The sequence below is a fragment of the Raphanus sativus genome, chromosome 5 (assembly GCF_000801105.2).
Source record: "Raphanus sativus cultivar WK10039 chromosome 5, ASM80110v3, whole genome shotgun sequence".
NCBI classification, from domain to species: Eukaryota; Viridiplantae; Streptophyta; class Magnoliopsida; order Brassicales; family Brassicaceae; genus Raphanus; species Raphanus sativus.
The window spans coordinates 37,442,121-37,466,115 of record NC_079515.1 but is presented as its reverse complement, the minus strand read 5'-3'; the positions used below and the strand labels follow the sequence as shown (position 1 = coordinate 37,466,115).

Sequence of the window (23,995 nt, the reverse complement as noted above, 5' to 3'; positions counted from 1 at the left end):
ACTCTCTCATCTAATATCCTGCAATCAAATCAATGAACTGGTGTACTTTGAAAATTCATGTTACATTATATTTGTCTTATAGGATGTAAAAGTTTAGATGATGCATAAGCGATTAAAACTTGTAGCCGAAGGAAAGTGAAAGAAGGAACAAGGGAGAGAGATCTGATAGATGGGCAAAGTCATCTATATACTCCACTCCAGTTTGCGACTCTGGTCGAACATAACGACAAAAACTTTCACCCGTGATTCCACAGCTGCCATCATCATCATCAATGATGATTCTACATCATCTTCTTCTATGTACAAGAAGGTTGAGTAGACGGTGCTTCAGGTGTTGCTTACTGATCAAGATTTCTTCGAGCGGACTGAGATCGGTTGTGTAGGAATATGAACGACCCAATTGTGTGGTTGATTCTCCTTAACATCATCATCAATTGGGTCTATTATATTCTAACTAATCTCTATCTCTCTCTTTTCTTTTGCTTTTTGAAGATATAATTGAAACATACTAAGAAACAAAGAAAGGGTAACATAAGAGGACCTAGAAGGTAGGAGCTACGTCTTAATTGTTAGGAGTTGCACCTACAACCAGTGTTTTGCAACTAATTTTTCACTTAATTCATAAACTTGTAGGTAATAAAAGGGATTAAGCAAAACAAGATCTATAGAAGATTGTTCAAACTTAAATGTAACAACACAAAACATAAAAGGTTCCAAGAAACTAAATAAAAGCAATAACAGAGAATTATGGATAAGTATGACAACAGACTACTTAGATCTCTGTCTCATCTTTCTGCGCTTCCTCTTCAATCTCCTCATGCGCTTCTTCTTCCACTGCAGGATCAAACCACAACAATGTCGTAAAACACCCAACCAGTTTGTTTTCGTTCAGTCAAGACAAGAAAATGACAGAATCAAGAACTGTAACTTGTGATCTAAGCTTCTAAACAAACTTGTATGTATGTATCATCAATCTTAACGAAGCTAGCTGCAATGAGGTAGGTTTGTTCTCTATATGTAAAGGAATCAATACAAAATATAAAGGAAGTTCTCATACCTTGGCTCTCATAGTGAAATCGCCGAACTCGGATGGTCGGCTGTGCTTCACTTGTCTCTCCACTATATATAGCTAGGGTTATTGCCCCAACTTAAACTCGACGAGGCCCTGATATTTGAAACGGGCCTTCCCTAACATTTTCGAAGGCCCATGAAAGGATTTTTATTTTGAACATCGGCCCATGAAAGGATTTGAAATTAATAATCAAGTAACTAGAGGATGGATCTTGGTCAAGTTTGTGGTCTAGAGTTTAGGGTAGAGTGATAAAGAATAAATGGATGCTGAATCTTTTGGACTCCAAAATTTCCTCCTATACCTCGTGTGCCGAGATAGAAGGATTACTTAGAATTACATCATGTTTGAGAAAGAAAAAAAAATAATGATTCAGATTTAGATATATATTTGCAGATTTGGTATACATGACTACAAATTTGGTAGACTGAGTAACCTTTATATATAAGTTAGCTGCTTTCTGCCTGCTGCATGATTATTTTGAAAATTTGAGCTTACTATATATTTTCAAGTGCTTCGACGTTCGTGTCTATACCTAGAGATAGAGTCGTTTTTTTTTCCAGTGTACATCAGATAGTTTGATAGAATTATTCTTCGGTATTATCAATCTAAATTTAAAAATATGGTACTTGACAAAAAAGGTAAGTAAAACTGAAAACAAGAACAAGAAAGGATGTAAGATGTACAGCGAGAGATATGAGAAGAAGACAGACGTAACAAAATGCTGCTGCTTCTTACACATCGACACATAGTTCCGATATTGACTCTAACAGTAATAACTCATATGCATCTTCACTCCCATTGCAATCACTTGTACGTTTTTGTCGCTTATTTTCTTCTTTGTTTTGTATTTTTGCTGCTTCCCATTCCTCACACTGTGCAGTTTCAGTTAAAGCAATAAATGTTTACTATTGAATGGCATTTGGTTCACTGTAGCGACAGCTAAGAACCCAGCTCAAGCTGCCCTCTCGTTTCTCTGCAGCCAATATATATGTCCCCTTGTTTCATTCACAGTCACTAAATGCCAATGTGTGTATATATAAAGATATAGATTTTCCATGCTCATAAGAGATTATATGGATTCTCGATATTAGTATCTCACAAATCCAACATAAAATAAAATAAATGAATATCTCAGATGTTTAGATATCCCGTTAAAAATATATAATTTTTTCTTCGTCATTTAGCACTTTACATTTAGAAACACTTTTTTTTCCAAATTAAATAAGGTTTTCACTTTTCAATATAAAGTTTCATAATTTTTATATTATGCTTTCATATCATGTAGATTTTTTAATTAGTTGACAATCAATGATATTTTTATTTCAAAATATAAAAGAGTAAATATTATAATTTATAACTTTTTAAAATTTATGTACAACCCTATTGTCTAATAAAAAAGGGTGGAGTATCGGTCAAACGAGAGGGGCTACCACCAGACTGATTTAATGCCGTGAAATTATTAGTACTCTTTTGCATTTGATATACCCATCATATAGTTTGTCAATTGTTGCCGAATTTGGATAAGGACGTGCATTGTCCTAGTTGGTAGAGTGGGTAGTGTCTCCGGCCATATTTTAAATTCGTAACTACTATATAATTCCAATCAATCTCACAGGACCAATAAGATGTAGATTAGCTAGGTCTATAGGGTCTTATACTGGACTATTTTTGAATTTTGGTATTTACTTTTCTATGAAGTGAAATCTATAACATGTTAAGTCTATTTGACATTCTAAACTCGGTATTTTTTCCTAACTAATATCTCCTTTCTTGTCGGCCTTCTGTATTTAGAGTTAGGCCACTTGTCGTGACACTTTGTCCCAATATATCATGCAGAGACATCAATAAATAATAGATAGAAAAACATATAGAAAGAGCAAAGAGACATTTGAATAAAAGCACCATGAGAATCAAACAGGAGATAAAGAATCTATCAGAGGGCGCAAGACTGCCAAACTTCACGTTCTCTCTCCTTCATTCATTTTTTTATATTACCCTTCAACATCTATTATAGTATTTTATATTTTTTTTTTGTCATCTATTAATATTAATTATGAAAAAACTAAAACCCATAACATACAAAGTCCAGTCAAATAGATACTGAGCCTAAGCTAAAAGAGTCCAAACAATAGCTCTAAAGAAACGAGCCCAACACTGGCCCAAACCGAACGATCCTAACCGATGCGCGTGACACTTACGCATAAAAGAACACGCGTTACCAAATAAAGCTCGGAGACACGTGTTTGAACCTCAACCAGACGAGGTACACGCGTCAAAATTCTGTCTCGTCGCCACCGCCAAGGATTTGACCACCGGAGAAAGCCATCCGTTGCTTCCCCGGGACACTGAACCACCGTCGGGACATGATTCCCGACCCCTTCAAATCCGCCTCTTCGCCTGGAATTGTATCAACAGAAATCTTCATCGGGTCTGTCCCAAGATCTCTTCACAATCCACCGAAGTCATCATTCTCACCATATCGCTTCCTTTTCTGGAGAGAGCCTATCGATCCGTCGATATCTTTTCCTGAAAGCGAAGCCGTACCCACCATCGCAACCGAACTGTAACACCAAAAAAATCCCTCCACATCCGCCGTTGAGATCGGACCATAACGACACGGAGAAAATGTAATACTGCATGCTTAATTAGGCTAAGATAAATATAACGATCGACATGCATTCATCTTAATGTTTAATTTATAACTCGTTGAGGCATAGTAGATAACTAGCTACTTTCATTTTTTTTTTTGAAACAAACTAGCTACTTTCATTATTTTAATATTTTTGGTAGTAAAGCAACTCGTGAGAACATCCCTTCAATTGAGTAAAACTGGCTGTTTTTTTTTCTGCATTCAGTGATTAAAAACTGTAGTTATACTGGACGTTCTTTCCAAATTTTAGTCGAAATGTGACAGCCAAAATCCAAATAATCACCGAGAGGACTATGGGCAGGTCCCCATAAATTCAAAAGTTAGTCAAGAAGACCGTTGAGAAGCTACTCTGCTTTGTTATATTATATACATGCATGCCATGACATATTGGACCTATAATCAAACGACATGCTCATACTATGTAAATTATTATATCATTTTTGTGTAAGTTAGTATACTATGTAAACCAGTTTTCTAGTGAAAAAATTATAATATATCATTTTCAAAATTAGCATGAATTCATACTCCATGCCTAGTTCTTAATTCAAAACGAAATTTAAAAAGTTAAATGTAATAAACTATTTGTCAATGTTCTAAGAATCGCTAAACGGTGACTAGACGTTTTATAAAGGATTATTGTTTATACGGACGTCTAGACCGATTTTTCGGACACCTAGAACGATTTTTAAATAAATCGTTTTAAAAAATCGTTTCGCTCATACCTGATTTGCTGACTACGCGGGCGCCTAAACGCCGCCTATACCAATTTTTAGAACACTGAGTATTTGCAGTTAGTTTTTTTTTCTTTTTTTTTAAACACATTTGCAGTTAGTTATGTCTCATTTTTATCATACTTTTGTTACGTGTGCAATGGTAGGAAGTTTGATTGATTCACCAGCTAATAGCTATAATATATGTCGCAAAATTTATACTCTGTTTACTTATCATTCAAATACTTAGAGTGGTGTTTTTGTAATGGAACAATTATATGTGTTTGTAACCCCATCTTTGTTCTCTGATATGTGTTGTCACTAAACTGAGAGGTGGAGAAGAAAGAAATATCCAACGGATGGGATTGAAAACACCATGGTCGAGAATGACGAACAATTTTTATTTGTGATGTATTTATATAGAGACAAAAAATTATTGGAACCAGTCTTTATTTACTCGAACAAAATGCAGCTACTGACATCTTTCTTCACGCTTTGACCGTTCTTGGTTATATATAAACGTTCAATTATTAATGAACAGCTATGATTGAAGTTGCATTTTGAGGTGACGAGCGTCCTTACAAATCTACACGCCTAGTCGATTACACTCTATTTGTCATGGTGATACAAAATAAGATACGCATTGGAGATCAAACATGTCGCAGGTCTTGATCTGGACCAACACATGACCAACCACAGTTAAAGCTGTATCCTTATCCTCAAATTATTACACTAAGTTGACACAGACTATAGAACAATAACTAAACGGGTGCAGCAGATGAACTAAAGCTGATACGGAGAAGATTTGCATTTTGGATTGTCTTTAAACATGCAGAATCTCGTTATTTTTTAATACGAGATTAAGATAAAAATAACAAAAGCTGTCGCTCCCCTGAAGCATAAATACAAAGTTTCTAAAATTTGGATACTAATAAAAGTACAATTGTACGTAGATAACGAGTCAAAACATTACTAGTATATTATCTAAACATGTGGTTTAATATCACTGAATAAATAATCTCTGAACATGGGAAGCACTACTTACTCTTGTCACAGTATTTTAATGACCGTCTTGTTTTCTCCAGTTTTGAACAACTCGCTCGATGCAGAACCATGACAGAAAATCATATTTTTTATCTTAATTTACATTTTGAACCCAAACCAAACCTAATCTTATCTGATGATTTATCCCCGGTTAAACTAAAACGAATCTCTCTTTACTAATAAAGCCAGTACAAGTACAACTAGAATCCGGTTTAGATAGTCGGTTCAAGTCTTGGTGCGGTTCTTGGTAATAATGTTGTTCCCAGACGAAGAAGTGAAAAGCTGGCCAAAGGAGAGACCCCCACGGAGGGAAGAGACAGGAACATTAAGAACAGGAGTGATTCTGACATTAGCAGAATGAGATCTCGGCATCCCATGGTGATGTTTCATTCTTGGTCCGCCTGTGAAGTTACCTGGACTACTCGAGCTTCTCTCGAGTCCATGAAACACGATCTTCCCCGAAGCATTTAGTCTCGGACTATCCGCCGTCACCGTCAAGGCCCTCTCACGTCGTGGCTTCCTAAGGTGGTGGTGGTGGTGGGCACGTGACCGGGCAAACGGGTTTGGAGCGTTGTTGGGTTTGTTGTCGTGGTCTAGAGAGAGTCTAGGAACGTCGTCGAGGTCGTGACCAGAGGAAGAGGACGAGGAGAGGGAGAGACGTGAAGAGGAGATCGACGATATGTCCGAGTCCCTAGCTGCGGCGGGAGATTTGGAACTTCGGTTGAGTAAATACCTAAACGATGCCGTTTTGGAGGGGTTTGGAGTAGAAGAAGACAAGCGCGGCGACGCTTCTTCTGGCGTTTTGGCGAGTCTCTTAAGGCCTAGAAGCTCGCGCCACCTCATAGTGCAACGAGGAGCTCTCGGAGAGAAGGTGTAAGGATCATCAACACTCTCCATCTCTATTAATCTTCGGGCCGTGTTAACGGCCGTTGTTGTTTTAGGCTTCTCCCTCGAACTAACGGCGCCGGAAAACTTAAGTGGGACTAGTTTTCCGTCTGAGAAAAGCTCGTCGGCGGTTAACATTGTGACGGGATCTTCGAGAAGAAACTCAAAGTCCACAGGATCTTCTTCCTTTTTCAAATGAGGATCCAACGGTTGAGATTCTTGGTTCATCACTGACATTTTGGAGCTTCTACAAGAGTAACTCGCTCTTGATATCTTCTCCGGTGAAGTACCAGCATTTTTAACGCAAACTGTCGACATTTACAAGTCGATTGAGAGAGAGAGAGAGAGAGAGAGAGAGAGAGAGAGAGAGAGAGAGAGAGAGAGAGAGAGAGAGAGAGAGCGTTTTAGGGTTTGTAGAGAAGTGGCACTGACAAGACAAGCAATATATACGCTTTTTTTTGGAACAGCAGCAACATATACAACTCAGCTCAGATTCTTACATATACAGCACACACGTGTCTTCATTTACTGGATCCAATAATTTAACGTAAGAATTCGAGTCGGGTCGGGTTAAAAGGCCCAAATACGTTAGACTGTACTATAGAGTTTTCTTATTGTATGAAAACATATTTTATGATTGAGAACATATTTTTATGACTCAGTCCATCTCTGTCTATGTTTACTACCAAATTTAGTACAATTCCATAGAATATGTAGTATTTGTTCAGAGATGTACAACAAAAACAAGTCAGAGCCACGGTTTTGTCTCGCCATAACTGAGTTGATACGATCAGATTTTTTTTCTTTTTTGATAACTCTGGTTACCTGGGCAGCCACATTCCCAACTATTCTTCCGAAGAGGGTTCAACGCCCCAACGGAAGGGATGTTAAATCCGTTGTAGCCAAGGCTCGCGTCCATAGATTTGTTAGTTTACCTTGAGTCGCAAACGACAATAAGAGATAACTCAGTGTTTATAACGAAACGTAAATTCAGATATAAAACTATAAATGGTCCGACTTGTATTTACTTCTGTACTTATGCTTGTCGAGACAAAATCTTTACTTGTTTTGTGGCAACACAAATAATTTTATGTCCTACAATATTTAATGTTGTCACACCCACAAGAAAATAATTATAAATTTATTATATTTGTTACGAAAGTTCTCTTATTTCAATGGTTTAACAGTAAAAATCACTAATGCTTCAATATAAGGAAATTCTAAAATTTCTAATTTTGAAAAAAAATTACTCTCACCGTTTCATACGAATTGTCGTTGTAGAGAAAAAAATTCGTTACAAAATAAATATTGTTTTAATATTTCAATGCAGAATTTATTAATTTTATTTTTAGTTTATTTTTTATTGGTTGAAATATAAGTAATTGTATTTGTAATGACGTTTAAATATAAAAATATGCAAAATTAAATGATTTTTTAATTTGTGTACATAAGTCTAAAGTGACAATTATTATGAAAAACAGAAAATATGTAGATTAGTGAAATTATATCTACATCAAACTTATAATATAGTGCAAATAGAACCATTACACGTGAATTTTTATAAGACTGTTTTGAATGATGTAATCAGACATGAATCATCATAAAATATATATAATTATCAATTGTAAATTGTTTTTATAATATTTCTCGCAGTTTATAATATTATAATTAACTATTATTTAAAAATCATTTGTTAACTACAATAATTATGTGAATATATTTCACATACCAAAACACAATTTGGAATACTTCAAAAATGATTACAAACCATCAAATTTTCTTCCAGACATCTTCTAACAAGTTATAGTCTCAAGACCACCATCCTGGATTCAGAAATACATCCGTCAATACCATTAATATGATCGAATCAATTCTATCATACTTCACCTTATCAATATGTAACGTTTCCTCTCAATTCTAAAACCAATCTGTAGACTTTTGTTTTTAATCTAAGAACAAAAAGAAAAGAAATATATCGAAGTTGACTTTATGGTTTCTTAATTATTTATAACACCGTTCTTCTTTCCTATCTCGTGCTTAAGACCCCCTGTTATTCCTCTTGATCCCTCTCTCTTTCCTCTCTTTACGCAGATATATTAACCTATCCTCAGATGATAATAAACACTAATTAGACAATTTTTTAGATATCAAATAGAAATGGAGGTTAAAGAAGAGAATAAGGGCAGTATAAGTATGGTTGAGGCTAACTTGCCTCCTGGGTTTAAATTCCACCCGAGAGACGACGAGCTTGTCTGCGACTATTTGATGAAAAGAACTGCTCGTAGCCTCTATCAACCAGTTGTCTTGATCGAGGTTGATCTCAACAAGTGCGAGCCTTGGGACATTCCTCGTAAGTTTCTTTTGGCTTATATCTCTCTCTTTTCTTTTAAATTATCCAGAATAATCTAAAGCTTATATGTATGTGGTGCACACAAAATCTCTCAACTCTTCCATCATATAGTTTAACCGTTCGATCGTAATTAAGCATGTTATAATCCGTAGTTCTTGTTGCCAACATGATCTGTTGGTTGTTTCTTCCATATTTCGAGTTCAAGATCATCATATTTTGACAAACTAACAAAAAAGAAAATAAACAAAGTACAACTTGCGAGCCACCTGCAAATTAGAATATGTTCTTACTATTTTGTTGTGAAAAAGACTATTTAACTGCACAATTATTGATGGCTGTCATACACTCACTATAGACGTATATATTAAGCTTTTTTCTTTGAAAAGTTAATAACAATTTTGTACAATAAAAAAAGGAATTATCCTAGTCATGCATACGTGTTGAATGCCTATTCGATGCTTGGCAATTGGGAACCTGGTTCGTTAAGATATGATGCGGATCAATAATAATCATTTGGATCTTATCGAATACATCATCAAGATAAAGACATTTAAAGAAAAAGATAAATTTTCCGGAAAGATTTCTCTTTCTTTTTGAACGGCATATCTTATCATAAAAATATCCATTAAATATTAGAGAAAACACCCCTCTTTATTAAACACTGAAATCAATTAATATATGTGAAATGCAATAAAAATAGCATTCAAACCGTTAACATTTTGAAAACATTCTTATCATTTTACTAGTATATACAAAATGTCATGTTTTGTACAGAAACGGCGAGAGTGGGATGTAGAGAATGGTATTTTTACAGCCAAAAAGATCGAAAATACGCAACCGGACAAAGGACAAACCGAGCTACGGCCAGCGGTTATTGGAAAGCAACCGGTAAAGATAGAGCAATCCACAGAAATGGTAGTCTTGTGGGCATGAGAAAGACACTTGTATTTTACAAAGGTCGAGCTCCTAAAGGTTGTAAAACTGATTGGGTCATGCATGAGTTTCGTCTCCACGGAACATTTCTTCACCACGCTCCTAATCCTCTAAAGGTAATTATTACTTTATTTACTTATGTTATCGTTTCGAGATCCATATCATAAGATTTTTTTTTCTTTTACTATATTATAAGATCATGATTCACTTAAACTTTTTTGGGTTAAATTTATAGTCATTTTAGATATACAATATATTTTGGAACGTAGTATATGTTTTTTGGATGTAAGTATCAAATTAAGCATGAAGCAAGCCTCCAGGGGGATGTCACAATCATACGATCCCATGACTTATGGAAAAAGATTTGACTTTATTTTTGTTTCACATTCAACTTGAATGTTATCTATCTTTTTAAGGGATTTTGCTGACGATTTTACAAAGATTTATTTGTGGCTTACATAAGATGATCTTTGACTTGGCAAAAAAAAAAACTACTCTCTAACCATATTTTGAATTTTTTTTTTGACTTTTATGCATGGTCTGAACTAAAACAATTTGGTTTGTTGGACAAAACAGGAAGAATGGGTACTGTGTAGAGTTTTTCACAAGAACAACAACGAAGTTAACAGAGACAACAACATGAGAAGCTGCTCAAACCAAAATGCTTCTGCATTGATGGACTCTTACATCAACTTCGATCATCACATCAACCAGCAAGTGCCCTGCTTCTCCAATTTGAACCAAACCAACCAATCTGGCTTTGACACCAAGAACCCCAACCCGTTGTCCAAACCTTCGTCGGATCAGATGGTTCTCAGGGTTTTGCTAAGCCAACTCACTAAGAGTGGCAAAGAATCACAAAGTTACGGAGAAGGAAGCGCAGAGAGCCAATTAACCGACACTGGCATCCCAAGTCTCGATGCTTGGAATTATTGATTACTACAGGAAATATATGATTATGCAAATGAATCTATATTGTTCATAACTAAAGACATTATTTATTTACACCTCTTGTGTAATCTGTTATACATACATGGATTAGATAATAACATCATATTTTAAATTTAAATAGTTTAATGTATTTTTTTACAAAATGAAAACTATATATGTATCTATGTGAACACATTTAAAACTCCCAAGAAGCAAACTTTTAAGAAGAATATGAAATTTTACACAAAACAACTCATACATTCAATTTGCTGTTTTTATCAGACCAATATTTCACTACAATTTTATTTTCACAAGTTCAATGTTGCTATTAGTGTTCACCAAGATTTTGATATTGATATATCTGTTATCAAAATATTGAATAATTATAAAACTCAAATTAGATAATTATTAATATATCTATTAACTTATTAATTCGGATGTTAGAATAATGATAAATAATTGTGTAATTTTCTAAATAAAATCTTATATCAAGATATTTATCCAAGAATCCTTGAGTAAGTAAGTAATATCCACTTGACTTTAATTTGATTGACTTATGGAGGAGAGAGAGAGAGAGAGAGAGAGAGAGAGAGAGAGAGAGAGAGAGAGAGAGAGAGAGAGAGAGAGAGAGAGAGAGAGAAAACAATTATGGTTTTCATCTGAAGATCTGATTGGGTAAAAACTCCGGCTGTTATGTTCTGTCCGTTGATGCTTCGAAAGATACTTTTTTTTTCAAAAAAAAAACAAAGCAATGATTTTTATGACTCGTTTGGTAAAAAATATCGCCTTTTTGCCCAAAAAAGCAAACTTGCTATAGCTCCGTCATTATCTTACATGCACCGACCAATTCCTCAATCGTCTCCGTCGTCTTTCTTTTGTCACCCGCCGTCTTTTCCCTAATCCGGCATCGATTTTCCCGGCTACGACCTTCCATCTCCGTCGTGTTCTATCGAATTGCTGATTCCCCCAACGTATTTCAGGTTTAGGGTTTGTTTTAATTCCATTTCAATGATTGATTTTTTGATTGATCTCGAGCTAGGGTTTGGTGATTGAGTTTTGACGATTCGTTTGTAATATTAGAAAGTTTCCTCTTTCGTAAGGCGTAATTCACGATGTGGCGGTGTTAACTGAGATTGTTTCATTGTTTGTGTCTCAATGCGTTTTGCTTACTACATTTCTACGAGCTCAATGTTTTTGTGTTTTTTTTTTATTACAGGCTCTGTAGCTTATTGTTGTGGTGATGATTGTGTTTTCATAGCTTCAGACACTTTTGGTCATAAAGTGTTCCTGAGAATGGCTCAGGGACAGCATAGGATGGTTCCTCAGCCAGGACAAATGCAGAGTTCTGCTTCTGGTGTTTCGTCTCAGCCTAATATGGCCAATGGCGTAAACCAAGATGGTATCAGATTACGGCAGGAGATGCTGAACAGAATGTAAGAATTGTTTCTTTGTTTTTGCCTAAATGGTGTCTTGCTCTTATTACATTGGTGTATGTGGTTAATGCATATACCACTTAGACACATTAGTAGTTTACTCATCTAATAATATTCTAGTTGCTTAATTTTTAAATGATCAACACTGATCTTGTATTCTTGTTACAAAGTCTTGGGGTTTAGTTTGGTGATAACAATAATTTTGTTGTTGAAGTGATCTTATGTTTTGTGTAAAGTGTTGAAAATACACTTATTTAATTGAGTTATTCTTGCCAGCTACGTTTGGTTACAGCAGAGGCAGCCTTCAAAGACTGATGATGCCTCAAAGGCAAAGTTATTTGAGGTTTCAAAACGGTTAGAAAGTGTAATGTTCAAAACGGCCACCTCAAAGGTTCATCTCACTTTTGATATTCTTCATTGTTATATAGAAGCTTTGGTCATTGTTCTTGATGGTACTTTCTTTCTTTCTTTTTTTTTTTTGACAGGAGGCGTACTTAGATATCCAAAATCTTGAGGCTCGCATAAACTCTATTCTGAAACAAATGTTTGGTCAGCGCCCTGCTAATCCTTCAAGTTCTGTCGGTATGACTGTTCAGACGCCTGCGGTTTCTCAAGGATTGCGTCAGAGTTATACGGCCACCCCTATGGTGGATACGAGCACCTTCAACAGTAATAACAACTTAGCAGATGCAACAAGGGTTATGCCAACTACTCGCATGAATGGAGGTAAGTGTCACTAAGATCCGATGTAAGATTCTACTGAATACCTGTAAGTTTGTACTGATTTCTATTAATATTTTGACAGGTTCAATGATTAATGGTCACCAGCAACTATCTGCGGGGTTTTCAGTTAGTTCTAATGACAATGGCCAGATGATTCCTACTCCTGGATTTGCTAACGCTGACGTATATCAGTCTCTTCGAAATGGAGATGGTGGCAATCTTATGGCTGTTGGGAATCCGTCTCAGCTGCAGAGGCAACATGCTGCTGGTTCAAATGACGGTATGCAATACAACCTTGATCACCAGATGGGAGGTGGTTTCAGGTCAAACAATCACCAGAATGCGTCTGGGATGATCAATATATCTCAAAATGCTGGTGTAGGGATGAGTGGAAACAGTGAACACCTTGCTAATGGTCACATGGGATCTGAAGGGGTCATTAGTTCTACACATTTTTCAAATTCATCCCAACCTTTGCAGCAGCCTGTTGATCAGTTGCAGCAAGTGTCACATGTTCACAGTAAACATCTCCAATTTTTCCTATGCTATTTGAATTTTTCAATACTCTCTTTTATGTAACTCATAGTTGTACGCTAATTGCTTGTTTTTTTCCATCTGAAGGATATACAATGAGCAATTCTGATACTTATGGGACTGGGAATCTCTATGGATCATCTGGCTCAATGGAAAATGTTGTGGATATGAATCCTATGCGGAGAGTTGATGTTTCCTTTGGTAGTAATCAGTCAAGCCTACACGCAGTGGAAAGGACTCCGTTGATTAAACGTCACGTACCTCAACAGTTTGAGAATGGGAATTTCCAATCATCTTCCAGCTCTAAAGAAAATTTGGCTCAGGTGAGTCATCAACCAGTAGAGAATCAATTCAACCAGCAAGCTCATCATGGTCAATACCAGCAACAAGAGCATTTGTTGAACAATAATGCTTATCATCAATCTCAGCGAGCTTCAAATTTTGTTAGTCAAGTTAAGCATGAGCCTCGCACGGACTACTATAATGAAGCTTCTCAGCTGCAGGCTATGAATCAAGTAGATCCATCCAAGCTGCAAAACCAGTACAACCAGAACACTGTCAAGGACGAGTATGTTGCTGCTCAGAGTGCACCAGTTTTTAGTAGCCAGCTAAACAATTCACAATCTCATCAGACGCAGCAGATACCACAATGGAAAGATTTGAATAATCACTCAGTTGGAGTGCAGCCAGTATCAAGTCTGGGTCAGTGGCGTTCATCTTCTCAGAACTTGACACAAACATCAAAAGATTCTAATGGAGAGAGAGAACAGTTTGGGGTAAACTCATCTCAAAGATTACCTATGCTGCTTGAAGCTGCTAATGATAGTTTGTCTGTAAGAGAGTCTGCAAACTGCCAAACTCTTGCTCCTAAAAGCACCCTGGAGGCTCCACATCTCCCAGAAGGAAGCAACACACTTAGTAAACAGTTGAATGGAGATTGTGATTCAAGTTACATAAACCAGAGGCGGTGGCTTTTGTTCCTGCTACATGTTCGCAAATGCAATGCAGCGGAGGATAGATGTGAGAGCAAGTATTGTTTTACTGCCAAAACGCTACTGAAACATATCAACTACTGCAAGGCCCCTGCTTGCGCATATCGATATTGTCTTCAGACGCGGAAACTTATTAATCATAATAAGCACTGCGGGAATGAAGCATGCCCAGTCTGTGTTTATGTCAAAAACTTCAAGGAGAAACAAAAAGAGAAGATTGCTGTAGTCAGACAAGCTGAGCCTAGCTCAGGTAGTTTAGATCATAGACGCAAGGGATCCTCTCAGTCTATGCGTGCTTCTAGTGAAAGAGACTCTGAAGCTCCATCTGTTGTTGATGATCTGCAACCTTCTCCTAAGCGTGTGAAAGTAGAGAAACACTCCCAGTTTGCTTATCCTGACACACACAGCATCCCAGCCAGAAGATCTGTTGGTATCGGTAAAGCTCATTTGTCAATGAGTTTGCAAGAGAAATATAGTAGTCTACAAAGTGATGTGCCTATGAAAGCAGATAGTTCTGATTCTTCGAGAAGGAATGTTCCAGTTTCCCATGAGCTGGAGAAGCCTGTTTGCAAAGATAACCCCATGAGAAGACATGCTGGAGACTCTTCATTGAATGGTGAAACTGTTTATCCACCAGAGCCCGAAAAACCAAAACGTATGAAAGAACTAAGCGCACCCAAAGAAGAGAAAATGGAACAGTCTGTAGGCGCTGTAGCTGCGTCTAATAGTGGAAAGTCAAAGATCAAGGGAGTCTCATTAATTGAGCTGTTCACTCCAGAGCAAGTAGAGGAACATATCCGTGGTCTTCGTCAGTGGGTGGGCCAGGTAAGCTGACAAATCTTTAGATGCAGATTCCTCTTTACTTTCATTAGGTCTCTTTATACTGGTGTCTGAATCTTTCTATATCTCTCTACGTTCCTTTTCCTTTGAGTTGCACATGGCTGTTAACAGTGGGTAATTTTATTTCAGAGTAAAACCAAGGCAGAGAAAAACAAAGCAATGGGACTTTCCATGTCTGAAAACTCTTGCCAGTTATGTGCTGTTGAGAGGCTTGCATTTGAGCCAACACCTATATATTGCACACCTTGTGGCGCGCGTGTCAAGAGAAATGCTATGCACTATACTGTTGTGGTAGGCGAGTCGCGGCACTATGTCTGCATCCCTTGCTATAATGAAACGCGTACGAACACTGTTACTGTTGATGGAACTCCTGTGCCGAAGCCAAGGTTTGAGAAAAAGAAAAATGATGAGGAGGTTGAAGAATCGGTACGACTCTTCAGCTTTTCTGAACCTATTCTGCTTTACTCTCTCTCTCTCTTTTTTTTTCTGTTTCTGATCTAATGATTCTGTGTAGTGGGTGCAATGTGATAAATGTCAAGCATGGCAGCATCAAATTTGTGCTTTGTTCAACGGCCGTAGGAATCATGGGCAAGCTGAGTACACTTGCCCTAATTGCTACATACAAGAGGTGGAACAAGGAGAAAGGAAACCAGTATCACAAGGTGTTATTCTGGGGGCAAAAAGTTTGCCAGCCAGTAATCTTAGCAACCATTTAGAACAGCGGTTGTTCAAGAAACTGAGACAGGAAAGACAGGAGAGGGCTAGGCTTCAAGGAAAAAGCTACGACGAGGTAAATCATGCTTATGTTTCCTGCCACATTTAACCATATGATGTTGATTTATGGAGAGAAATATGAAGTTGGGCTTACAGAAAGATACAAAATAGCTGTAGAACGTCTGTAATATTTCTCAAATAACATAATAACATAATTATCTAGTGTAAAAAAAAGAAGACAGCTAATGTTCCAGTGCCTTATATCTTGTAATGATATGTCCTTATGTATAGGAAGGTAACGATGTAGTTTCTTTCTTTATTAATATACCAGGTCCCTGGAGCAGACTCACTTGTTATCAGAGTTGTTGCATCTGTTGACAAAATATTAGAAGTAAAGCCACGCTTTCTTGACATTTTCAGGGAAGAAAATTACTCATCAGAGTTCCCTTATAAGTCTAAGGTACCAACTTCTTGGTTCTTATTTTCTAATCATGCTTTCATACTACTGCATGATGCCTCTTGACCATCAGCTTCTCTGCTCACTTATATGTAATTTTTCTTTATTCCTTTCTTTCTTTCAGGCCATTCTGTTGTTTCAAAAGATTGAAGGTGTTGAAGTTTGCCTATTTGGCATGTACGTCCAGGAGTTTGGAACAGATTCCGCCTCTCCCAATCAGCGGCGTGTATACCTTTCCTATCTAGACTCGGTTAAGTACTTCAGACCTGACGTTAGAACTGTGTCTGGGGAGGCCCTTCGTACTTTTGTATACCATGAGATTCTGGTAAGCTATTTTTTTTTCTGATCCTAGTTGCTTCCTGGCTCATTTTCTTCACAAGTTTTATCAACAATGGTCTTGCAGATTGGTTATCTTGATTACTGTAAGAAACGTGGGTTTTCAAGCTGCTATATATGGGCATGCCCTCCTCTTAAGGGTGAAGATTACATTCTCTACTGTCATCCTGAGATTCAGAAAACGCCAAAGACTGACAAACTAAGGGAGTGGTATGTGATGATTCTTTCTTGTAATACTTGTTTTTTTTATTCACCATGATGCATAGTGTACTCATTCCTTTTCAGGTATTTAGCAATGCTAAGGAAAGCAGCCAAGGAAAAAGTGGTTGTTGAATGTACAAACTTCTATGATCATTTCTTCGTCCAATCTGGGGAATGTAGAGCTAAGGTAACAGCAGCAAGGCTGCCATATTTTGATGGGGACTACTGGCCAGGCGCCGCCGAGGATCTAATAGATCAAATGAGCCAAGAAGAAGATGGCAAGAAGTCTAATAGAAAAGTAATGCCTAAAAAGGTCATATCGAAAAGGGCTTTAAAAGCAGTTGGTCAGCTGGACCTTTCTGCCAATGCCACTAAGGATCTTCTGCTAATGCATAAAGTAAGTTTCTTCTCTCTCTCTTTCTCTGTTATAGTAAGAGATCGCCACCTAACTTTCCATTGCTGTTTCTTCTCTGTAGCTGGGTGAGATTATCCTCCCAATGAAGGAAGATTTCATCATGGTTCATTTGCAACATTGCTGCAAACATTGTTGCACTCTCATGGTATCTGGACATCGGTGGGTGTGCCACCAGTGTAAGAACTTTCAGATTTGTGACAAGTAAGTTCTACTTGCCGCCTCAATTTTTGTTTGTTTCATACTTTACTATATTAATCTCAAAATGCTGTAGAAATATATAGCCGAAAGACTTTTCTCCACTGAATTAGTGGAGAGTATATGTTGGATTATTATAAGATTTAGCACACTCTTTGGCTGCATCTCACGAGCTTTCTTCTTTTTATACAGGTGTCATGAAGTGGAAAAGAACCGTCTGGAAAAGGAGAGACATCCAGTCAATCAGAGGGAGAAGCATGTACTATATCCTGTAAGTTTCTAACGTTGACAGAGATTTAAGATGTTTGTTTTTTTATCTTCATGTTGGTTCGGTACATGACAAGGTTTTTGGTCTCTACAGATTGCCATTGAAGACGTTCCTACTGAAATCAAGGACAGCGATGACATCCTTGAGAGCGAGTTCTTTGATACTAGGCAAGCTTTCCTAAGTCTTTGCCAAGGAAACCACTACCAGTACGACACACTGAGGCGAGCAAAACACTCTTCTATGATGATTCTCTATCATCTCCACAACCCAACCGTCCCTGCATTCCCAACGGCATGCGCCATCTGCCAGCAAGAGCTTGAACCTGCTCAAGGTTGGCGTTGCGAGGTTTGTCCTGACTATGAAGTTTGCAGTGGTTGCTACTCAAAGGGCATCAACCATCCACACAGCCTCGTTAGCCGTCCATCTGCGACTGATTCTGTTGTTCAGAACACACAAACTAATCAAATCCAGACTGCGCAGGTAATGTCTTTTTCACTTTCTTAATTCTCTTGGCTTCTCTTCTCGTCATTTGCTGATACAGTTTTGGTAGTGCAGTTAACAGAGCTGCTGCTACACGCGATGGCATGCTTCTCAGCGCAGTGCCAGTATCCAAGGTGCCGCATGATTAAGCTTCTCGTCAGGCATGGTGTTGCATGCAAGAACAGAAACTCCTGCGTTCCTTGTAAGAGAATGTGGTCCCTCTTCCGAATGCACTCCCGGAACTGCAGAGATCTCCAGTGCAGAGTACCCAAATGCAGGTACGTGAATCTGAGCTACTACTTAAAAAAAATGAATTTTCTTCAATAGAAGTTTATGATTTTCTCTAATGATCTTACACTTGTGACAGAGAGTTGAGAGCTCATTTTAGTAGAAAGCAACAACAAGCAGATTCAAGACGAAGAGCAGCTGTGAAGGAGATGGTGCGGCAGAGAGCCACCGATGCAGCAACCTCTACTTCTGACTGATCAACATAGACAGACATGTTATATCTCTCGTCTATGTGATTATTAAGGGGTGCGCTTTTTGAGCTCATGCTTAGAAGAAAGGATGCAAATGGAGAAAATATCACAGAGGAAAGTCATTTTACACAGCTACTGCTAATTTAGGTTCCACAAGGAGGTATATAGTTAGATGTTTTATTATTTAATTTGATGTATTCTTAAGGTACAGACGAATGTGTATATGTGATTTTGATTCAAATTTTGGTGCTTCTTTTAACTTGAATCCGATTTGAGCTGTTGGGTCTTAACTCTCTTTAGATCCCTTCGTTATGGCAAAGCTATAAGCTAATAAAATATACGAAAAGAATGTTGAAAGTGTGTAAATAATAAATTTATTTGTAAGATTTGCAACAACTTTTAACACTTTCAACAACATTTTTTCACATATACTTTATTTTTTAAATGTACACTGATAAGCTCCAAAACTAAAGCTGGGAATAATAATATGATCATGTTGCTGAACACGGCTCCTAATGGCTCTTGGTTCTTATGAAGTCAAACAGGCTTTTTACAGACAAAACAGAGCTTTTAAAAGGTTATTACTTAGACGAGTTGTTGTTGTTGTCGTCGGGGAGAAACAGATATCTAAAACGAGAATCAAAGGGGAGTATTCCACAGTTACGTGAGGCAAGAAGGCTTTGTCTTCTCTGAGAGATGCACTGTTCCACAAAAGCTGCTTGATGTGGCGGGAGGTACTTCGCTATCCACACCCCCAAGTTCGAATCCTCCACCAAACTCTTGGCGTAACAATGGACCATTTTGGGTACCAAGAGCTTCCCTTTGCTGCTCAGCCCTACAGATGCTTGTATGAACTCCCTTTGAGCTTCTAGTAGCTCTTCCTTCACTCCTTTGGCTGTGTAGATCCTCACCTGCAACGAGATGCATGAGTTCACATTCCATAGTTTAAAGCCAAATAAAAGGAGAAAGATAGTTTGCTTAGTTACTTACCGCAGGGGAAGAGTACATTCCACAGCTTAGGGCAAAGGCGAGAAGAGGTTCATGTGTATCGATGCTTGCCTTGCGTTGTTCTTCTGATACTTTCAGTTTGTGGATGGCAAGAAGCAGAGCCTACACATCAGAAAATAGAGTAAATGTTATCTGATATTCAGAAAAAGACAAACAAAAGAAGAACTATGAAGATGAGTATAAAAGCTTTATATACAATTTGTGGCCTGTGCGTAGGAGGTTTCATCTTCAGTATCACATACTCCATTGCCGCCGCAGTATATGAATGCCCTCCAACAGTATAAGCAGCCTGTGGAGCAAAACATACAAGAATAAGATAAGACAACAAAGAACAAAACCAAGCATGTCACAAGTGATAATGTAACCTTTTGCATCAAGGAGAAGAGTTTCAAGTCGCTTTTCGGGACACCATAAGCCAAATACGCCTGCATTTAAAAAACCACAACTCTCATAAAACATTCAGAATGGTTCTTGATAACTAGAAGAGAAAAAAAGAAGAAACTAACATGCATGATCAATGCGTTGTAAAGGTTAATCCAGAAAGCTAGCTTCTCATTGCAGCTCAAATGAATTGGGTTCACTCTAGCAAGTTGCTCCACTAGTGTCCTATTCACAGAACCAGCCATGATTATTTATTTTGAGTCTTATTACAAAACCGTTAGAGTAACTCCAATACCTGAACTTCCTCAGGGCGCCAGAAGCATATTCCAACTGTTTCTTCCCAACAGACATCCAAGAAACCTCGGACGCCAAACTGTAGTTTCCAATCTCTGCCCAGCTTAACTTCCCACGAACTCTATAAGGATCAAAGACTTGTCCTGTGGCCAAGACATCAGTGTTCTTTTGGATATCTATCTGGGGGCTTTGCACCCATGAAGAGATCATTGACCGTTCTGTTGAAGGCCACCAGGAAGATGAGCTTGATAGATGCCCTCGTGGTGATACTGACACCGGTGAGAGCTGGCTCTCGTTTGAGGATGCTTTCGAAGTTGCTGTCGGATCAGCAAGAGACATGAAGATGTTCTTCATACATCTCACCATTTCTTCAGATAGCAGATTAGGATGATCCCACATGAACTTAGGTGGCATTCCTCTAGGTAGCTTCCTAGCGTTTGTCTTCCTCATTAGCTTCTTCTCAAGAAAATCATTACTTGAGTCCAATGATTTCTGGTTTAGTAAGCAAACAATGTCAGATACAATTGCTATTCGTATCCTAAGGGTTGGAATATGAGTTCATACCTCAACGGTTGATTCTGCCTGAGATGATGACTCAGAAGAAGATTCTTGCTTTTGGACTGTTTGGTCTTGACGTGGACTGTCTTCTGCTGATTGATGTAATTCAGAATCCAAATATCTCAAGGAAGAAGAAGAAGAATTCTGCATAACTAGGACATAGTTATACACCAATATAGATTACAATTAAAAAAAACAAAGACAGTGATGAATAACAAAGGAGATGCATACTGGTGGAGAAGCAGAATGTGTCAAATGATATTCAGCTAGTCTTCTCTCGTTTCGTTCTTGGCTAAGTTGGAAATTCAATGACATCATTTCTTGCTCGAGCTTCGTGACTGCAGTCTCTAGCGTGGCTATACTGGAAAGAAGTTCTTGAGCCTGCCCCAAATTTTCAGAATCAATCAGCCAAACAAAATGGTAACTTCGAAAAATCAATCACAGTAGTATTAGGAAACATACAGGATGTGGGACAACACTACAAGAAGAAGATAGCTCCCAAGGATCTTTCTCCATGAGGCTCTCTAAAAAAGTATGCAACTCCACTTCTTCTTGGAGTTGAAGTTGCAATCTTTTTACCTGTAACATAAAACCTTCTTTTAGAATTATAAAACACTGCAACTAATTAGAGAAATGGAGACTATTTTTGAGTTCAGAAGCTCACATCCTCTTCAAGTTGGTATCTATATGAAAAAGATTCTCCACTTGTAGACTCTTGACAACTTTCTATGCCCTGTAAACAAATTATACACGATAGCAAAGCTCTTAGTGCTGTTTAAAGACTGCATAAACTTCACTCAACATGTAAAATCCCGGACTTAGTGTAAGTTCATACATCTGACTTGATTCCTGTGCCCCATAATGAATTGGATCTGTTGAAACATTCAAGTCAATTTAGTAAGGAGAATTGGAAACAAAATACAGAAGTTGAAGATACATAGAAAAAAAAAGAAATGATGATTCTTACTTGGATTTCAAAAGTTGATGCATCCTAAGGGTCTGGAGTTTGGCAGTTACTACCATAACAGCAAATATATTTCAGGTTCTTCTCTCAAAGTACATAAGACTTAAATGATATAATCCCTGCACAAAATTAGATTCACATAATAAATGAGATAAGATAACATCTTGGAGGAAAGAAAAAGACCAAAGTGAGTTGTCTACTAAGCACAAGACATTAATCAAATAACGGAGATTTGGTTATGGATTTTTCTCAGCACATGTAGTCCAACTACATGATGAAGAGGCAAGAGAAACACTGTTACACCTGTGAACATCTAATAAGGACAAATCTCATTTATAATACAGAAAATAATCACAGGAGCATGTCGTTTTCAAAAAAAAAAAACGACCAGACAGCCAAACGTATCACATGGTCAAAAATTCACATTGAAAGGTTAAGCAGTTGTTGGTTCAAGATAGCTCAAGAAACAGCTAAAAGTAACCAAAAGATGCAATATTTGAAAATGCAAATTCAATATATGGTTGAGTTTTAAAGAATGTCTGTTTGATTGTCTTATTGTAATCTAATCTACTGTAGCCTTATAAAGAAGATAAATAACTTTGATGAAAAAGAGAAGACTGAGGCTAAAGACCTTATCCCCAAAAGATATCAACTGGTCTCCGAAAGAACATATCTTTCAAATTGACTTTTAAGAATATACCGAAGTCAATGGCCAGAACAAAGAAAAAAGGATTGAAACTTTTAATCAGAGAGTGTAACCAAATTTCTACAACAAAAACTAAATTCAAACAAGAAAAGAGGAACAGTGGGAACAAAAGCAAACCTTTTATGTTTCTTCTACTTCTTAAAATGGCTGCAAGAGAACAGTGAAGAATCAGAGAGAAGAAGAAGAAGAAGAGCGATGTGATTCAAGAAACAAAACCCCGAGCTTCTTCTGAAAGCGCTACTAGATTCTCTCACAGAAATATATCTGTCTGACTTAATGGTACAACTAGGTGTCACACTTCTATTTACTTTTCCGACTTCTATTTATTTTCCAATCTTAAAAAGTTTCTCAATTTGAATTTCAAAAGAAAATTCTCTATTGTGAGTCAACATTAAATGCTATCTCAAAAAAGGTCTACTCTTTCTTATTATTACCAAATAATGAATTAAATAATGAGTTGGTAATTGGGCAGAGTGTACAACAAGACAAAGGTACAGTTGAACAGAACAGAGGAGAGAATCTGCAACACACTACTTTCAATTTACACGGGCACTTGCAATTTCATGTCTTTTTCTCTCAATAGTTGCAAAGAAAAAGTGAATTAAACTAAAAAGAAGAGAGGAAACTTAAAAATATCTTGAGAAAATCACAAAAAAAAAATACTGATGCATTGTCACATGCAAGAATACATGTTTAAGTAATTTTTTTTTCTGTCGCTTTCTGGTCAGGGGCTAGTGGACTGGAGCCTGATTCTCTTTACTGAGTTTTTGTTTTCTTGTTGACAATTTATAACAATATTTCAAGATTTTTGTAGAGTTTCATATTTGAAATTTGAAAGCCAACGAGTAGAGAACAACTTTGTGTTGAAATAATTGTCTAGTCTAGTGTTCATACGATATTTTTGGCTTAAATCTGTTGGATTCTTGTGTATACTATTCCAAATCTTCACACTAGAAAAATACGTATAGTTTCAAGTAGAACAAAAAAAAAGACTTGATCATTGTTTTGCGTGAGTGAATTATACAAACTACATAAATAAAAATCTACGCATTGACTAAAAGCCAAGCCATCTGCTAAGACAATATGTTGAGTGTTCTTTTCTTAGTGTGGCTTTTGTAGATGAAGATTGTTGTAACGAACTTAAGATACCTATGAAAACTTCAAACACCATAGCTCTGGGAGCTCTGGGATTGCTTCTGCTTCATGACCTTGTCATGTTGCTCTAACACACTGTAGATAACACAGATAATTCGTCTTATCCTGTCCAACTACTGCCAAGTTATCTCCCAACTCTTAACGCTTCGAACGCATATGGCAATGTTCTGGGTTGAAGTTATCAGTGTAGCTCTTGTCATGCCAAGTTCGATTAAGAAGAAAGATATATTAAAAAGACTAAAGTTGATCATTGTGCTGCGTGATCAGATAATTAATACTGCACCAAAT

General features: G+C 37.2%; 4 protein-coding genes and 1 long non-coding RNA gene across 6 annotated transcripts; 2 read left to right on the top strand and 3 right to left on the bottom strand.

Annotated features, from left to right (window-relative positions):
- Positions 1-646: 646 nt before the first annotated feature.
- LOC108833041 (uncharacterized) lies at positions 647-1,164 on the bottom strand. Its single transcript, XR_001946627.2, has 2 exons — positions 1,058-1,164; positions 647-834 (listed from the first exon to the last, which is right to left on the bottom strand). It is a non-coding gene; the product is annotated as an uncharacterized LOC108833041 (long non-coding RNA).
- Positions 1,165-5,517: 4,353 nt separating this feature from the next.
- On the bottom strand, positions 5,518-6,682 carry LOC108833040 (uncharacterized). Its single transcript, XM_018606487.2, has one exon. The coding sequence runs from the start codon at positions 6,677-6,679 to the stop codon at positions 5,702-5,704; it is 978 nt and encodes a 325-aa protein (XP_018461989.2). The 5' UTR covers positions 6,680-6,682; the 3' UTR covers positions 5,518-5,701.
- Positions 6,683-8,392: 1,710 nt separating this feature from the next.
- LOC108833042 (NAC domain-containing protein 21/22) lies at positions 8,393-10,713 on the top strand. The gene is made up of 3 exons (XM_018606488.2): positions 8,393-8,711; positions 9,486-9,760; positions 10,221-10,713. Exons 1-3 carry the CDS (start codon positions 8,519-8,521, stop codon positions 10,578-10,580), a joined length of 828 nt encoding a protein of 275 aa, XP_018461990.1. The 5' UTR covers positions 8,393-8,518; the 3' UTR covers positions 10,581-10,713.
- Positions 10,714-11,248: 535 nt separating this feature from the next.
- Positions 11,249-18,906, top strand: LOC108861705 (histone acetyltransferase HAC5). Of its 2 annotated transcripts, none has more exons than XM_056986624.1 (17): positions 11,249-11,554; positions 11,833-12,007; positions 12,284-12,398; positions 12,493-12,733; positions 12,813-13,250; positions 13,352-15,081; positions 15,226-15,522; positions 15,611-15,886; positions 16,142-16,270; positions 16,392-16,592; positions 16,671-16,813; positions 16,889-17,201; positions 17,281-17,420; positions 17,607-17,685; positions 17,776-18,162; positions 18,238-18,440; positions 18,530-18,906. In XM_056986624.1, the coding sequence occupies exons 2-17, from the start codon at positions 11,868-11,870 to the stop codon at positions 18,645-18,647; spliced, it is 4,950 nt and encodes a 1,649-aa protein (XP_056842604.1). In that variant the 5' UTR covers positions 11,249-11,554; positions 11,833-11,867; the 3' UTR covers positions 18,648-18,906. The 2 variants fall into 2 exon arrangements, with proteins under 2 accessions (XP_056842604.1, XP_018491142.2); XM_018635640.2 differs by having other exon boundaries at positions 11,791-12,007.
- A 190-nt stretch (positions 18,907-19,096) lies between these two features.
- On the bottom strand, positions 19,097-22,877 carry LOC108858936 (uncharacterized). The gene is made up of 13 exons (XM_056986625.1): positions 22,670-22,877; positions 21,850-21,965; positions 21,718-21,754; positions 21,547-21,615; positions 21,345-21,461; positions 21,114-21,263; positions 20,889-21,026; positions 20,326-20,816; positions 20,156-20,255; positions 20,015-20,074; positions 19,846-19,938; positions 19,632-19,751; positions 19,097-19,552 (listed from the first exon to the last, which is right to left on the bottom strand). Exons 2-13 carry the CDS (start codon positions 21,903-21,905, stop codon positions 19,223-19,225), a joined length of 1,761 nt encoding a protein of 586 aa, XP_056842605.1. The 5' UTR covers positions 21,906-21,965; positions 22,670-22,877; the 3' UTR covers positions 19,097-19,222.
- Between the last annotated feature and the right edge of the window lie 1,118 nt (positions 22,878-23,995).